At 48.3% G+C, this 17,174-nt stretch overlaps 1 protein-coding gene across 4 annotated transcripts in view; it reads right to left on the bottom strand.

Moving 5' to 3' along the window:
• The window catches only part of Fkbp6 (FKBP prolyl isomerase family member 6), a 70,715-nt gene that overhangs the window by 52,240 nt on the left and 1,301 nt on the right, over positions 1-17,174 (bottom strand). For 2 of the 4 annotated variants that reach the window (XM_087577996.1, XM_087577995.1), the window contains exons 3-9: positions 16,388-16,477; positions 14,544-14,746; positions 13,300-13,419; positions 8,798-8,992; positions 8,329-8,438; positions 6,376-6,468; positions 4,074-5,178 (exon numbers count right to left, since the gene is read on the bottom strand). In XM_087577996.1, coding sequence (XP_087434122.1) covers positions 6,378-6,468; positions 8,329-8,438; positions 8,798-8,992; positions 13,300-13,419; positions 14,544-14,746; positions 16,388-16,477 — 809 coding nt within the window. In that variant the 3' untranslated portion in view covers positions 4,074-5,178; positions 6,376-6,377. 4 annotated transcript variants of the gene reach the window in all.

The raw sequence follows: 17,174 nt of genomic DNA, 5'->3' as shown, positions 1-17,174 counted from the left end.
AGCTCCGAAAAAAAGAACCAAAAAAAAAAAAAAAAAAAAAAAAAGAAAGAAACCAGGAACTTGACAAATACCCACAACAGAAAAATCAAAACACACAGGCAGAAAATATCCCAGGCAAGGGAAGAAACTACATAAAGAATGGTCCTTTTCAACTAGATAGGGTACTCGGGAAATACTTGAGATCTGACAGGAACTCAGCAGTGCCACGGGTTGGGGAGTGTGACAGAAAGAAGTGCGTGGATATGAATGTCTTTTTTTCCTCTTCAAGATAGTGTTTCTTCCCTAAAACCCCGACTGTCCTGGAACTTGCTCTGTACACCAGGCAGATTTTGTAAAGTGTTGTTTCCCCTTTAAATCAGCCTGGACCATTCCTCTGCCCAGGCCTGTCAGACCAATGTCTGTTAAGCCTAGGATGGCTTCAGGTGGACTGTAGGCTGGTTGGAGTTAAGGTTTACAGAGCTATCCGTTCTGCTGCTAGGTCTCTTCTACCTGTTACAGAGAAGGGAACACTGTGTTTGGCAGGTGTTTCCTTACTTGAGATTAAAATCTATCCAATAAGCAGTGTTGGGTGGATGTGCTATGGGAACTAGTAAGTGTTCATGGCTATCCCACCACTCACTGCAGAGGCAGAGGCTGCAGTGCTGGTAAGAACAAATTCTGGGTGCCGTGTGCCTATGCACAATGCAGACCTCAGCTTATGGCAAAAGACTATGAGTCCCGGGTACAACTGTTAGGCCTTTGGGCTGGAAAAATTAAATGGCTTACATAGAGTCAGTTGCCCAGAGAAGGCACAGAGACTAACAGAGCCTTCTCCTTTGGGTGTGAGTGAACTGCTTGAGAAGGACCCTGAGAATGAAGGGCTGACTGTTGTAGACACCAACTCCAGGGAGGTCAACGGATGACATCTTGTTTCGAGGCTCTGGTTCAATCAAAGGCTGTAAGTACACCACCAATTCCATGAGGGCAAGTGTGTGCTGTGTCCCTAGCAGTGATGGATAGTCAGAGTAGCATGTGAAACCCCAAGTCTGGACTATTGACTTAGGACTAATGGCAAATGCCATGGTCCAATGTGTGGTAGGCAGGAGGAGAAAGGACACCTTGCCTATTAAAGAGATGTTCTGGAGCACAGCCCAAAGGAATCACTAAGGGAAGATGAAGGGGCAGGCAAAGAGCCTGTGTGGGAATGGTGGCTCTCTCCTGAGATAGCCTAATGAGTGAGGTATAATTGGGGCTGTTCTAAGGAGAAAGAATATCCTTCTCACCCCACAGTCTATGCTCAGCTCGTTATAAGCTAACTCAGGGTAAGGGCCGACTAAAGCATTCCTTGGACATAAAGAGGTTAACATGCTAAAGCAGCTTAGGCAGTATATATCTGAAAGCCTAGCAGAGGCAGCTGCGGGAGACTTGCAAGTTCCAGACTGGGCTATATATTGAGACTCTCCCCCACCGCCCCCTTCAAGACAGTGTTTCCTCTGTGAAGCCCTGACTGTCCTGAAACTTGTTCAGATCAGGCTGGCCTTGAAGGCATGCGCCACACCTGCCTATCATCTACCTTAAAAATAAACAGGGCTAGGGAGCTGGTTGGTAAAGCATCCACCTTGTAAGCATGAAGGACTTGCAGTCAACCCTCGAGCCTGCATAAACAAGTCTCGACGGTTGCTTCTGCCTGTAAGCCCATTGCTGCAAAGATGGATGGGCAGCCCTGCGACTCACTGGAAGCTGCTCTATCCTAACTGTGAGACTCCAGGCCCAGGAAAGATCTTGTCTCACATAAGATGGGAAAGCATCGCAATAAAATGACACGAGCACAGACAGTTACTATTCGTCTGCCTAGAGCAGTGCACAGGACAGTCTTTCTGGAAGCAAAGGCGCCGGGATGAGTGTGATGATCATACTGGAAGAGTGGGAGTGCGGGTGACTTGACAGCGAATAAGAGATTTGCTTGCTACCCCAGCCTCCCTTTTTTCTGTCCCTCTCTCTGCCCACTTCTCTCTCTCCCCACGTGCTCCCAGCTGTCCACTCTTTTTTTCTATTTCAGTCCTTTTCTTTCCCACACTTCTCTGCCTCTCCTTTCTTCGAGTCCTCACTCCCTTTCCCCAACAATAAACTTCCCTTCTATCAGGTCTGTCGCATGGCGTGATTTCTCAGGAGAACAACTTGGCATGGGCCCACCAGGTGCGCCCCCTTACCCTCCACGTTATGTATCAGAACATGGAGTTCACATAAAAGCCAGATGTATAGAATAAGCACCTGCAATCCTAGTGCTCAATGCTCCCATGGGAGTTGGAGACAGGGCAATCTCAAAAAGCTTGAAGTCCAATATCCTTGAGTACGCATAATAAACAAAAGAAAACATCTCAAACAAGGTGGGAGATAAGAACTGTCATTCCAGGGCTTGAGAGACAGCCTAGTGGTTAAGAGAATTGGCTGTTTTTCCAGAGGGCCTGGGTTTAATTCTAAGCATTCCTGTGGAGGCTCATAAACCCTATGTAGCTCCAGTCCTAGGAGACCAGATGCCCTCCCTCTTGTGACCTCCAAGGCACCAGGCATGTACATGGTGCAGAGACATACATATAGACAGACTATCCATAGTCGTAAGATAAATAAAAATTATAAAAAAAAAGAACTATCATTCCGATTATACTCTGACCTGCACACATATTCTGTGGCATATACATGCCCATATTACACACGAAAATGCTCATATCATTTGTATGTAAATACAATGTTTACCTATGTGAGTGTGGTGAATAGTTATGCACCCCCCAACAGACTCGTGTGTGAATGCTTGGCCCATAGGAAGTGGCACTATTAGGAGGTGTGGCCTTATTGGAGGAAGTGTGTCAATGTAGGGACTGGCTTTTGGTCTCCTATGCTCAAGCTACATCCAGTGTAGAACACAGTCTCCTGCTGCCTGTGGATTAAGACATAGGACTCTCCACTCCTTCTCCAGCGCCATGTCTACCTGCTTCTCACCATGATGATAATATAAGCCGGTCCCAATTAAATGTTTTATCTAAGAGTTTACATGGTTATGGCGTCTTCTCACAGCAGTGGAAACCCTAAGAGATCAGGTAACTACCCAGAAAGGAGGATTCCGAGTTAAACGGTCTCCTCTCATGGCCAGTACTGGTCACTGATTTCAGCTTTGTGTCTATAGCCAGGCTGCCCCAGTGTGATCTGCTTTCTACCTCTCTCTGTCTAACTTGGGCAAGGTACTTAGTTGCTTCAGGTCTGACATCCTCAGTGGAGACAACATCTATGTCGTGGAAATGCTGTATTTAAAATCCACACAATCCATCTCTGGGGACATAGCTTGGTGGGTAACGTGCCTGCTGTACAAGCCAGAGAACCTGAGTTCAGCCCAACACGCGTATAAAAAACCAAGCACGCCTGGGAGCGCCTGCAGTCAGTGCTGGGAGGACGGAGACAAGTGCTAAGTCCTAGAGAGAGACCGTCTCAACAAAAAGGTGGCAGCCTCCTGAAGACCACTATCCCAGGCTGGCCTCTGGTTTCCATGTTTAAGCACACATGTATCCCCTGCAAAACATGTTTAGGAACAATAAGCACAATTATGACACATCCATTTTGGCTCACGGCATCATCTCTGCTGCTGTGATGATGCTAAGGGAAATCAGGTGTGACACACGCAGGAGAGTTTCAAGTGGCACCTCCAGGTCTGGAGAGACCCCTACTGCTTTGCTAAACACAGGAAGGCAGCTATAAATGTGTCTTCACGGTCAGCTGGGAACTGACCTCCAGGTCTTCTGACCACTAATGGCTTACATTTACCCCAAAGCATGGTCACAGTCAGAGGGACATGTCCGTGCCATGTGCTGCAGAGGAGGTCCCCTGGAAGAGGGTGTGGCGAGGCCACTGAAGTGTCTATCCCTGCCAAGTCCATCTCCTGTACCAGGAGCTGCTCACTGTGACAGGAAGTCCCGTCTGGCCTTGGTCACTGTTTAGCACAGTGTCTGTCAGCCAATAGTTGAAAGGAGGTAAAACAGGAGCCCACTGTTTTACCTGATTCAGTCACCACTGGGGCTAGAAGTGCACAAATGTGTAGTGATATCTTTGAGAATTCTGGAATTTTGTTTTATTTAAAAATAAAAGAAATATTTAAGAATGTGCTTTTGTTTTAATCAGGAATGTGGGGCTGCTTTAAACTTTCTAAATCAGCTGACCACGACTTGCTGCATGCTCTAGCAGAAGCATGGTTTTTCCAACTTCTAGAATGCCTGGATCTTTTCAGAGGTATAAATGTGAGAGCCCTGAGAGAGGCAGTGTAGGTGGCTGCTGGCTGTCAAGGGAGGTTGGTTGTGGTTTGTTAGGAGCCATGGTCTAAGAAATAAAAGGAAAGAAATCAGATATTCATTCATTCATTCATTCATTCATTCATTCATATATATTCTCTCTCTCTCTCTCTCTCTCTCTCTCTCTCTCTCTCTCTCGGGGTGTGTGAGTGTGTGTCTGTCTTCTTTCTCCTCTTTCCTTGTTTCTCTCCTACCTAGTGTTAGAAGGTGAAAAGGGGGTTGGGGGGGCAGAACAAAGGTGGGAAAAGAAGAATGCATAAGGTAGCAGAGACCAGCCACACAAATGAGAAAACCAGGTCTCAGTCTTAAAAGTACTCATGTCATCTACAATGTAAAGCTTCAGGTCCTGGGCTGGAGATGGCTTCACAGTTGTGGAGCACACACTCCACAATTACAAGGACATGAGTTTAAATCCCAGAACATAGCAGGGCACAGACAGGAAAACCACCATGCTTGCTCTCACACGCACTTGCTCTCAAGCTCGTTCTCATATTCTCTCTCTATCTCTCTCTCTCTCTCACACACACACACACACACACGAGAGAGAGAGAGAGAGAGAGAGAGAGAGAGAGAGAGAGAGAGAGAGAGAGAGAACACATGCAGCCACGCAGATCCTTACACACAGAGGATCTGGGAAACAGATGTCTTATATCTCTACTGAATGTGACAAGAGCCAAATCACAAGAGGTCTTCTGGTTGCAGCTTAGTTCAGAAGTTCCCCTGGAAGACTCAGAGGATGGGATCAAAAAGTCATGCCTGCAAAGGCACTAATAGTGGGCATCTGCCAAGCAGACAGCAGCACTTCAGAACCTGCTAGAGCGCATGGATGAATGGGCCTTTCATGACCCCTCCTCTCAAGCCGTTTCTGCAGACACAAAGGGACAATAAAGGTGGGATTTAGCAGAGAGGCCCGCTCAGCAGCTGCTTCCTTCCTCTTCCTTATCTAACTTCTCAGCAGAGTGGGGCTCTCACCCTCCTCAGACAGGTGTTTGAGGCAGGTGAATTGGTTCCCATTAATTTTCTTAAGTAAGAGCAGAGCAGACTGAAAGGTCCTCTTGGGCTGTAGGGACACTCTTCCCTGTGCTTGCTCACCCACAAGATACTGTTGGGAAAGCCAAGATTTTGCGGGCAAATGTGAGGTCGCGGTGTTCAACCCTCAGCGCACACACACATGCACAAACAGCAGGCTGAGCATGTAGGGTGGTGAGCAGAGTGCCTGCCTCCTGGGCACACAGGCCCGGGGCTCCATACCCAGTACTGCCTTCATCAGACTGATTGCACACGTCTCTGAGTTTAGTATTCAGTTGGAAGAGTCAGGAGGATCAGAAGTCCAAGGTCTAAAGAAAGGACTGAAGGAACTCAAGGGGTTTGCAGCCCCATAGGAAGAACAACAATATCAACCAACCAGACTCCACCAGAGCTCCCAGGGACTAAACCACCAACTAATGAGTACACATGGAGGGACCCATGACTCCAACCACTTATGTGGCAGAGGATGGCCTTGTCCAGGATCAATTGGAAGAGAAGGCCTGGTCCTGTGAAGGCTCGTTTCCCTAGGGTAGGGTAAAGCCAAGGCGTTGAGGTTGGAGTGGGTGGGAGTGGGAGCACCCTCATAGAAGCAGGGGGAAGGGGTATGGGAGAGGGGGGGAAGGGGATAACAAAACAAAAACAGAAATTCAAGGTCATTCTAAGCTACACAGTGAATCCCAGGCCAGCCTAGGCTACATGAAATTCATAACAAAGACACTCAATTTTTCTCTCAAGCCCAGCTAAAGTGTCACACTAACAATTTCAGTTCCAAGAAACTTTGAGGAAGAATTTAATTTCACAAACCACGAAAAAGTTTTTTGAATGGGAGAGCATGGGACCTCCCAAACACGAATATAACCTCCAAGTGTTCCTCCTTCAGTGACCCGCTCTGTGGGAAGCCCCCATGGTGTATTCTGTCCTGTGCTTTCCTCAGTAGAGAAAGCCACTGGTCACTGAGCCGGGCTGAGGAGGACCATCTTCCCCAATGGATAGAACCCTGAATCTTTTCATGAATGCCCAGCCCTCTGGGTACCTTCAGTTTCCTCCCACTGAAGAGCCGCTTCCACAGGGAGCAAACATCCGGTGACACATCTCTCTCTCTCTGTCCACATAGTCCCTGTAGTGGCTGTGGAAAGAAAGGCAACTTTGTACGTTTGCAGGAGGTGACATCTGCTGGCTGGAACTCTCTGGTTACAGCCACTAAATGGCCAGCACTGGCTATCAGTCAATGACAACACTGTGGGGACAGATGCCAGGACAGAGGGGGCTAAGGCCACTGATAAAGGTCCTAGATACAAGGCCATCATTTGGAAAGACAGTGCTGGGAAGGCAAAAGCCAGTGTGAGTGGGCTCGGGCACAGCCCTGCTAAGTGTCCCATGTTCCCGGTGCTGTCAAACTCATTCCGAGCTCTTTCCTCCTAAACAAGGATCAGACTGCCCCACAGCCCGGCATCTAACCTGAGGACACTTCCCATACCAGGAAGGAAGCCCCTGGGAACCCAAAAAGGCCAGCAGGAAAGAGGCTGCACTCAACTGGAAACGACACACACTTCAGCAGTGGTGAGAGAATGCTTACCCTTACTTAAGGAGAGAAACTCACCAAGGCAGGAAAAGACACGTTAAAAATGGTGGCTAGTCGGGAGCTTATGGGAAGATGTTTTCAGGTTCTCTACAACAAACACAGCTTCTCTAAACAGAAAGGGTGACTTTTTTTTTATAAAGCTTTTCTTTTTCTTTTTTATAATTGCGTTTATTAATGTCTGTGTTGGGGGAGAAGTGTCCGTGAAGTCAGAGAACAGCTTGTAGAAGTCAGTTTCTCCTTCTCTCATATGGGTCCTCAGAAAGAACACTCAGGCCTAAGACCTGGCAACACAAGACTTCTCCATTGAACTACCTTAGTGATCACTTCTAAAAGATTAATGTCTTCCTCACTTGAATGAGTCACAAAGAATCAATTCATTTGTGGTTCTAGAAAGATTCCTCAGGAACAAGGGGTCTCAGGTAATTTTGAGAACAGGTAGAGTCTTAAGTACAGCTTTACAATAAATTTTGATTTTAGAGGCAAGGTGCAGCCCTAGCTGTCCTAGAACTCACTCTGTAGACAAGGGGAGCTTTGACCTCAGAGGTTCACCTGCCTTTGCCTCCTGAGTGTTGAATATTCAGACTTACTTTGTTGTGGGGAATCTAAAATAGGTTTCTTGTACATTTATTTATCCTGTACGTGTATACATGCCTGGAGGTCAGAGGACAATTTGGAGGCCAGTTTCTCCTTCTACTATGTGGGTCCTAGGGATCAGAATGGTATGCACTCTTGGCTCACCAACCTTTAGGTTTTTGAACCTAGAAGGGAGGAGATACCTTACTTAGACCCTAGAAGGTCTGGCATTTGTGGTCTTCCTGCCTCAGTACCCGAGGTGCTAGGACTACTAGAGTGGCTCACCACACATGGTTTGCACGAGACCTTATAAGGTACATGGGGACTAGAGGCATAGCTCAGTTAGGAAAGGGGGGACCCAAGTTCAGATCCTCAGCACCATGCAAGAACCAGGCCCAGTAGGTGGAATGTGTCTGTAATTCCAGCATGGGGTGGGGTGGGGAATGGGGTACCAGTGGACAGAGACAGGAGGACCTACAGACTGGCCAGGAGCCTGGTCTAACTGCTGCACTCCAGGCACACATTCAAGGTTGTTTTCTGGCCTACATGCACGCACTTGCAAATATACACAAAGAGTTGCCTGGGCTGGCTTCTGTAGGGAGAGATCTGCTGGTCTTCAGGTGCCACCAGAGGAAGGAGGGAGATGCTCAGAAGTGAGGCTTCCTCACACAGAACAGCCTGCTCAAGGCAATGAGTGATGGACTGGGCAGGTGAGATGGCCGCTCTGAGCCAGTCTGGGGCAACATTCCTAGCCTGTCTGCCGTCCAGTTGGTTGGGTGAACTGCAATTCTCACAGCCATGTCTCACTGTGCCTCTGGTCACACCTCTCACCTGGACAGCTTCTTCAGCTCATTATTGATGTCATGGTTACAGGGCTGCTCCTTCTGAGCTCTCACTAGAAAGTCCCGAGCCTGCTCATACTCGGTCAGGAGGAGGCAAGCCTGTGAAGAAAGGACAAGACATTAGGGGATTAGCATTTGTGGTAGTAGCCCACGTGAGCCCTCCTGCTCTGTGTGGGAGCACACATGTGAATGGAGACCGGAGGTAAACCTGGCTTCCGTCTCGGGAACAGCCCACCTTAGTTTTCAAAATAAGGTCCTCCTTCGGGATCCAGGGCTCACCAATTCATGTAGGCTGACTGGCCAGGGAACTCCAGGGGTCTACCTGTCTCTGCCTCCCTAATGCTGGGTTCTAGCACTGCGGGTCCTGGAAAATGAACTCAGGCTCTCAGACTTGCATGCCTGGTAAGTACTTTACTGAGTTGCTGTCCCAGCCCCTCTCCCCACTACCCTCAACTCACCTGTCCACACCTGAAGAGGGCTTTGGCGTTCCTTTTGTCAATGAGCAGAGCCTGCTCCCCATAGCGCAGGGCCATAGCAGGGCGGTCTAGCTTCAGGTACACAAATGAAAGGTTAAGGAGGACTAGGAGCTCAGCAGGTTCTACCAAGTGCTGCTCCTCACAGATGGCCAAGCGTCGATGGAGCAGCAACAAGGCCTGGAGAGAGGAGGGAAGGCAAAGGGTCAGGAGGGACAGTCCTACATCCCTACAAGTCACACAGAACTACTGATCTAAGAAAGAACTCAACTAGCTCACAAGACATGTCATATTAAAGTCAAAAGGCTTCTTAAGATTTATTTGCATTCCTTTAAATTACGGATATGTGCTGTGGAGGTCTGAACATGCTTAATTCAGGGAGTAGCCTTGTTGGAGTAGGTGTGTCACTGTGGGGTGGGCTTTGAGACCCTCCTCCTAGCTGCCTGGAAGACAAGTTTTCTGTTTGCTTTTGGAACAAGATGTAGAACTCTCAGCTCCTCCTGCACCATGCCTGCCTGGATGCTGCCATGTTCCCGCCATGATGATAATGGACTGAACCTCAGAACGAACCTGTAAGCCAGCCCCAGCTAAATGCTGCCCTTTATAAGAGTTGCTTTAGTTATGGTGTCTCTTCACAGAAATGAAAACCCTAAGACATATGCCAAGAGGTTATGGCACATACTTTTAATCCCAGCACTCTGGAGGCAGAGCCAAGCAGACCTCCGAGTTCCAGATCATCCTGGTCTACAGAGCAAGTTGTAGGACAGCCAGGGCTACACAAAGAAACTGTCTCTGTGGAATAGGATGTGCACAGGAGTACAATGCCTGTGGAGGCCAGAAGAGGGCGTTAGATCTTCCTGGAACTGGAGTTACATGTCATCTTGTGCCTAATGGGCGTTCTGGGAATTGAACTCAGATCCTCTGCAAGAGCAATACATGCTTCTAACCACTGAGACATCTCTTCAGTCCAATTTGAAAGTTTCTAACAGGAGAAGGCCTGCAAACCTGAATGAGGCAGACAACAGTCTGCAGACAACGCTCTACTTTTTGCCTCAAAGAATTAAGGACAATAAACCCACCAAGAGTCAAGGACAAGCTGGAGTCCCAGCACCCATGTGAGGTGGCTTACCACTGTCAGTAATTCCAGCTACAGGGGACCCCATGCCTCTGGGCTCTAACAGCACCAGCACTTTAAATGCACACACCCTACACTCGCACAATTAAAAGAACCCTGGGAGGTGGGGTTTGAGACAGTCTCTCTCTACAGACCTGGCTGTCTTGGAGCTCACTGTGTAGACCAGGCTGGCCTCAAACTCCCAGAGATAAAGCTGCTTCTGCCTCCCCAAGAGCTGGGATTAAAGGTTTGTGCTAACACATCCAGCTTCTTCACTTTTTTTTTTTTTAGCATGTGTATAAATGTGTTGTCTGTATGTTTGTATGCATGTATGCTGGGAGCCCAGAGATCAGAAAAGGGCATCAGACTCCTGGAACTGAAGTTATGAGTTGCAAATGGTTGTGAGACACTATATGGGTGCAGTGAAATGAACTTGGGTCCTGTGTAGGAACAGAAATGCTCTAAATTGCTAAACCATCCTTTCAGTGCCATATCTCTGCTTTTTTTTTTTTTTTTTTTTGTAAGTCAGGGTTTCTCTATATAGTGCTAGTTGTCTTGGAACTTACTCAATATGTAGACCAGGCTGGCCCTGACCTCATAGCAATCTGCCTGTTTATGCCTCCCAAATATTAAGACTAGAGGTAGGGGCTGGGGATTTAGCTCAGTGGTAGAGCGCTTACCTAGGAAGCGCAAGGCCCTGGGTTCGGTCCCCAGCTCCGAAAAAAAAAAAAAAAGAACCAAAAAAAAAAAAAAAAAAAAGACTAGAGGTATAAAACTCTAAGCTTCCCTTTTTTAAATCTTTGAGATGGCGTCTCATATAGCCCAGGCTGGCCTCAAACTCACTATGTAGCAAGAATAACATTCAATTTCTTATTTTTAATTATGTGTAGGCATGTGTATCTGTGTGCTTGTCTGTGATTATATGCACATGAATGCAGGTGCTAATAAAGGCTAGAGATAACATTTAGCGATAACGCAGCCCTTGGAGCTGGAGTTCTAAGCAGTCAGTTGTGAGCAGCCTGATGTGAGTGCTAGGAATAGAACTCAGGTCTTCTGCACTCTTAACTGCTGAGTGATGGGTGCAGTCTGAATTTCAACTTCCGGTTCTCCTGTGTCCTGTTTTACACAATGTTGGGAATGGAACCCAGGGTTTCTTGAGTGCCAATTTTACCAACTGAGCTGTATCCCCTGCTCAGATCTGTTTCCTGGAGAAATGGAACTGTTGATTCTGGAATGGGCAGGTGGAATGCTATTAATGGGTGTGTAAAATAGTACTATTTCCGCAGCCCAGAACACAACAGACCTCTGTCCCACCTGCTTGTCCCAGAGCCCTATAGCTGGAGACCCGACCTGCCACAGAGTGACCCAGTCTTCATAGAGGGACAGGACATCCCACAGAGAGTAAATACGATGAAGAAAATCAACTACAGCTGGAGAGGGCCGTGCTGGATGAGGATATTTTAACTTTTTGGGAACAGTAGTTTTTGTATTTACACGTTTGTATGTGTGAATGTATGTGTGGGCGAGTCCCTGTAAGTGCATGTGGAGACCAGAAGACAACCTCAGGTATTACTCCTCAGGAGCCATTCATTCACTGTTCTTTTGGATACAGCCTCTTTCGCTGGCCTGAAGCTTGCCAAGGGGGTTAGACTGGCTGGTCAGGGAGTCCCAGAGCCCACCTGCCTGTTCTCCCAGCACTGGGATTACAAGTAGGCATTACCACACCTGACCCTTTTCTTCATTTTTAAATATGGATTCTCAGGATCAAAGTCAGATCATAATACTTTCTTTCAAACTCTTTACCAACTGAGCTATTTCCTCACCTCCCCAGGATGGTAATTACTAAAATACGTATGGACGTAAGTAAAAAAAAGTGCATTGCTTAATGAAGCTTCGTAACTCAAAATATACCTAGGAAAACAGCATCAAGATAGCACGCAGGCCAGGCATGGTGGTGCACACCTTTTATCCGGGCACTCGGGAGGCAGAGGCAGGTATCTCTCTGGGTTCAAGGACAGCCTGGTCTACAAAGCAAGTACTGGCCAGCTAAGGTTACATAGTGAGAGACTCTGCCTCAGACAGACAAATAGAATCACAGACACAGCCGGGTTTGTGCCTCATGCCTGTAGCCCCAGCACTTGAGAGGCTAAGGCAGGATTGCCATGAGCCTGAGGCTAGCCTGGGCTCCTAAAAAACAAAGGATAAGAGAAACTCATACTACCCCACTCCCAAGCCCCCCAGTCATTCCCTTCTAACGTAAGGACTCTTCCTGTGTGTGTGTATGTGCATGTGTGGGTGGGTTGGTGTGCACTTGAGGGGGCAGAGGACAATGTCACGTGTCCTGCTGTATTGTTCTACCTCAGTGGCTCTCAACCTGTGGACTGAAACAGGGGTCACCCAACACCATTAGAAAACACATTTACATTACAATTTGTAACAGGAGCCAAATTACAGTTATGAAGTGGCAACAAACAATGTTATGGTTGGGGTCGCCACAGCATGAGGAGCTGTGGTAAAGGCTGCAGCTTCAGAAGGTTGAGAGCACAGCTCTACTTCAGTCCTTGACACCACACTTCTCACTGAGCTCGGAGCCAGGTCTCAGCAATCTTGTTTAGGCTTCCCACAATATTGGGATTGAGCACATACATGGCCATGCCTGGCTTAACCAACACCACCTTTGCATGTAAGTGTGCCTGCCTATGTGAATGTATATGTACTGTGTGGGCGCAGGAACCCGTGGACGTCAGAAGAGGGCACCATACTCCCTGGAACTGGAGTACAGGCAGCTGAGAGTCACATGGGTGTGGGAATCAAAGTCCGATCTTCTGTCGGAGCAGTGAGTACTCTTTACTGTTAAATCGCCTTCCTAGCACCCACGCCAGCCTTTAATGTGGGCACTGAGATTTGAACTCAGATTCTCGTGCTTATGAAGCGAGCACTCTTACTGAACGATCTCCCCAGCACCTTTTCGTTGAGATAGAGTCTAGCCAAGAAGCCCACACAGGCCTGGAACCTCCTCCTACCTCAGTCTCTCAGGTACTGGAATCTTCCTAATGGTTGCCCACGAAGAACAGCAAAGGAGATGAAGCTTATGCTCTTAAGTTTTCTGGGGCTGGCAAAATGGCTCAGAGGTTAAGAGTACTGGCTGCCCTTCCAGAAGATCTAGGTTTGAATCCCAGCACCACATGGTGTTTCACAACTGTCTGAAACTACCGTTCTTGGGGATCAATTCCCAGGGACCAGACACTCTCTTCTGGCCTCGGAGTCACTGGCATGCCCAGTGGGCAGGCATACATGCAGGCCGCACAGCCATACACATAAGAACTAAACGGTAGGCTGCTGTCTGGAACACACACTTCCACAGCGTTCTTACCCGCTTGTATCTCACTTTGGCATCACAGAAGCGATTCTGGCGGAAAAGGTAGTTGCCAAACTCCCTCTCGGTTGCCGCTACCTTGAGGACTTTCTGGAGTGGAAACTGTTCTTGCTGCTCCTGAAGACCAAAGACAAGAGGAGCGGCATGGAGCCAGAAGCGCCAATGGCACCATGGCTGCCATGTTACAGTCACCAACATTTCCCTCGTGGACCGTGGACTTACTGCTTGTGTGTGCAGAGGCCACCCAGATGCACACTGTAACGGGCCACCCAAGGAGCAGCCCAGGAGTCAGTGGCTGCTGTGGTCCTGCCCAGATTCCCCCAGAAGCAGAAAGCACCCGCAGAAACTGAAGGAGTCTGCAAAGCCCAGACCAATTACTCAACAACAACTTGGAAGGTCCTGGTTGGCTTGGAGCCTTGGGGGTTCTACACGCTCACACTGATATCCTGGCTTCATATTAGAACCTTCCATAGACCCTACTCTGAGCCTCGAAATCAGAACCCCAGGTAAGTGCAGGAACATGTACTCTGTGGAAAGACATGATGACGGTGAGACATCCACTTGCAACCCTGACAGTTTAGTGTGACACCAAATCCTAGGGAGGAGCGAAGCCTGTAGCAATGAACAGCTACCACCACACGCACGTGATCAAGGATGGAATTACAAGCTTACAAGCTCTGCGTCTATGGACTGGGGAGGTAGAGGCCACACAGGAAAACCAAGACTCTCCCCGGCCCTCTTTTTTGGAGATGGTTTCTCTGTGTAGCTCCGGCTGTCCTGGAACCACGTAGACCACACTGGCCTTGAACTTACAGAGATCTGGCTGCCTCTGCCTCCTGGGTCCTGGGACTAAAAGCAACACCACTACCAGAGAGTAATAAGCCTTTTTCAGTTCTCAAGGAGGGACCAATTCTCTAACTTGACATATATAGCCCCAGCCCTTTAGTGGTGGGTTCTAGGCAGGAACTCTCTCACATCCCCAAGCCTCAATAACCCTCATTATTAAGCTACAGTGTCTAACTTCCTGTATTGTAGTCACCAACCTGGAGTGAGAACCAAGCGAAGGGTGATGAGTAGCACACAGCTCCTACAGAGCTACTTTACAGCTTGCATTACCTCAGACATCACTGTGCAGTAGGCTGGGTGGAACCCAGGGTGAGCCGGCCGTCTAACAAAGCCACCAAACGTGATCCCACCCCTCCATTTAGAAAGTGCTGGAAAATCCAAGGTCTGGAACTTACAGCTGAGAGTGCACAAAACTTGTCCGACTCGGCAGAGTCCAGGAAGTCAATCAGCTCGATCTCAAACAGGACAGTGGCATTTGGAGGGATGAGGGGCGGGCACCCCAGGGTACCATAAGCATAGGTTGGCTTGAACAGGAACCTGGCCAGTTCCCCTCTGCGCATGCTTAGAAGGCCCAGCTCCATGCCCCAGAGTGTAATATCTGGAAGAAAGGACCAAGAACTCAACTGAAGTTCACTCAGCATTCCGCTCACAGGTACCAGTTTCCCTACTCCAACCCAAGGGAGCATTGCCAACCAAGCCTTGCACTGGGGCCCAACTCAGTGCTCAGTCTTGCTCCTGCTGTCCTACTTTTCCCAAATGTCACCTCCTGCAGGCTCCATCTCTGTTGCACAGTCTGTTCTCTCTGTTAAGTTCTCTGCCATCCCCGCCTGTGGACTATCTACTCTAACTGAAATACAAGATTTTTTTCCTTTATTTATTTTTTATGTGTACTTCTATGTATGTGTTTTGCCTGTTTTTATGTATGCCAAATTCATTTACTCAATGCCCACAGAGCCCAGAAGAGGGCAACAGATCCCCAGGAGCTGGAGTTATAGATGACTCTAAGCCACCATTTAGGTGTTGTAAACTGAATCCCATCTCCTGGAAAAGCAGCATTGCTCTTAACCTTTGAGCCATCTCTCAAGTCCCACAACTAAAATCTTATTCAAACCTCAGGGCTCTCATCTCAAGCCTTCTTTTCCAGACTGCCTGTGACCCTGCCAAAAGGAGGCTAATTGTAATGTCATCAAGCAGACCCAGATCATTCCTCAGAGCTCCATGTTCTATGACATTCATTTCTGGATTAGAGACCAACTTCCCCAACCCTAGTAAGGTCCATAAGATGGGGTTCTCATCATCTGAGCACAGCATTTTAGGGTGTGCGTGTGTGTGCGCGTGTGCGTGCGCGCGTGTTGATGTGTGCACATGCACGAGGATGCTAGAAGACAGTCTCAACTTGTCATTCTTCAGGGGCATCGCCATGCTTTTGAGACAGGATCTATCACTGTCCTAGAGTCTAAGGAGGCTGGCTGGCCAAAGAACCCCAGAGAGCCATCTGTTTCTGCCTCCCCTGTAGTATTTAAGTATACGATACTACATCCGACCTTTTAAAACAAAAACAAAAGCCAACCAGCAAAGTAAAAATCCATGGGTCCTGTGGGATGGAAAGCAGGTCCTCATGCTTACACGACAAGCACTTGACTGACTCATTCTCCCAGATCCCATGATGTCTTATTTCACTACACGTGCTAGGAAGTAAGCGTTTACTGTTTATTTCATTGATGCACTAAGAATTATGCCCACTGGATCCACGTATGGGGGCTCATGTTTATCATTCTATCACGTCAGAGATGAGATAGGAGACTTCTCATGGTAAGTGTGGGTTTCATAGTGAGACTCTGTCTTAAAAGATGGCCTGTGGCTGGAGATGGCTCAGCAGTTAGAGTGCTTACTGCTCTTGCAGAGGACCTGAATTTCGTTCTAAGTAACTCATGGTGGCTCACCACTGCCTAACTACAGTTCCGGGTGGTTTGCCACCTCTTCTGGCCTCTGCGGGCACTGGGCACATATACACATATGCATTTTAATAATGCCCAATGGGTAACTTAGATGCCAAGATGAACTTGCAAGGTAAGCTATCAGCCAAAAATAAGGTCCCAAGAAGAAAAGTGACAAGACAACCTGGGTGCTTCCCTAAGACCAAGCTCAGCTACCAACTCTAAGAACCTGTTTGCTGGAGGCTGACAGCCCTAAAACATGGCCTGCCTTATTTTGCGCAGATGACCCCAGATGACTTTACCTTCTCCAAGTTTCATCAGCCGAGGGGTTTTCCTAAAGCAATTGGAGTCGAAAGGCTTATCCATGTGCTCCAGGTATCCAGAGTATTTCACTACAGCAGAGGGAAAGAAAGCACAAATGTGAGGAAAACATCCCTAAGCCCCCCATCAGTGCCACAGGGAAACACTGCAGTTAGCTGCACAGTGGAGGAGTCTGTAATCCCAGCACTTGGGAAAGCGGAGACAGGGGTAGCCTCAGCTACACTGGAAATTCTATGCTAGCACCAGACGCCTGTCTGGTCAGAGACCCTGTCTAGGGTGGGAAAAGGAATAAACGAGTTTAAGCGCCTGGGCCCCAGAGCCACAGGAGGGCTTCCTGTGTTCTGAGTATCTGACTTCCAGCTCTGGGGTTCAGAGCTCTCCTGCTGAACTTAGCTCATGTCACAGAGCTCATGCTTTACAAAGCCCAAGGCAGGTTGGCTGGCAGCCACCTGTCATCCCAGCTCTAAAGAAGCTGAGGCAGAGGGGGTTGGGGATTTAGCTCAGCGGAAGAGCGCTTGCCTAGCAAGCGCAAGGCCCTGGGTTCGGTCCCCAGCTCTGAAAAAAAAAAAAAAAACAACAACAAAGAAGCTGAGGCAGGAAGAGTGCCAATTTGAGGCCATCTTGGGATACAGGGAGACCCTGTCTTTAAAAAAAAAAAAAAAAGGGCTGGACCTGGCGGTTTAATCCCAGTACTATGGGGGCAGGGGCAGAGGCAGAAAGGCAGAGAGGTAGGGAGGCAGAGAGACAGAGGCAGGGGGAGCTGAGTTT

The sequence above is a fragment of the Rattus norvegicus genome, chromosome 12 (genome assembly GCF_021556685.1).
Source record: "Rattus norvegicus strain SHRSP/BbbUtx chromosome 12, alternate assembly SHRSP_T2T, whole genome shotgun sequence".
In the NCBI taxonomy this organism is placed as follows: Eukaryota; Metazoa; Chordata; class Mammalia; order Rodentia; family Muridae; genus Rattus; species Rattus norvegicus.
The sequence above is the reverse complement of the archived record's forward strand: the minus strand, read 5'-3'. Positions and strand labels throughout refer to the sequence as shown.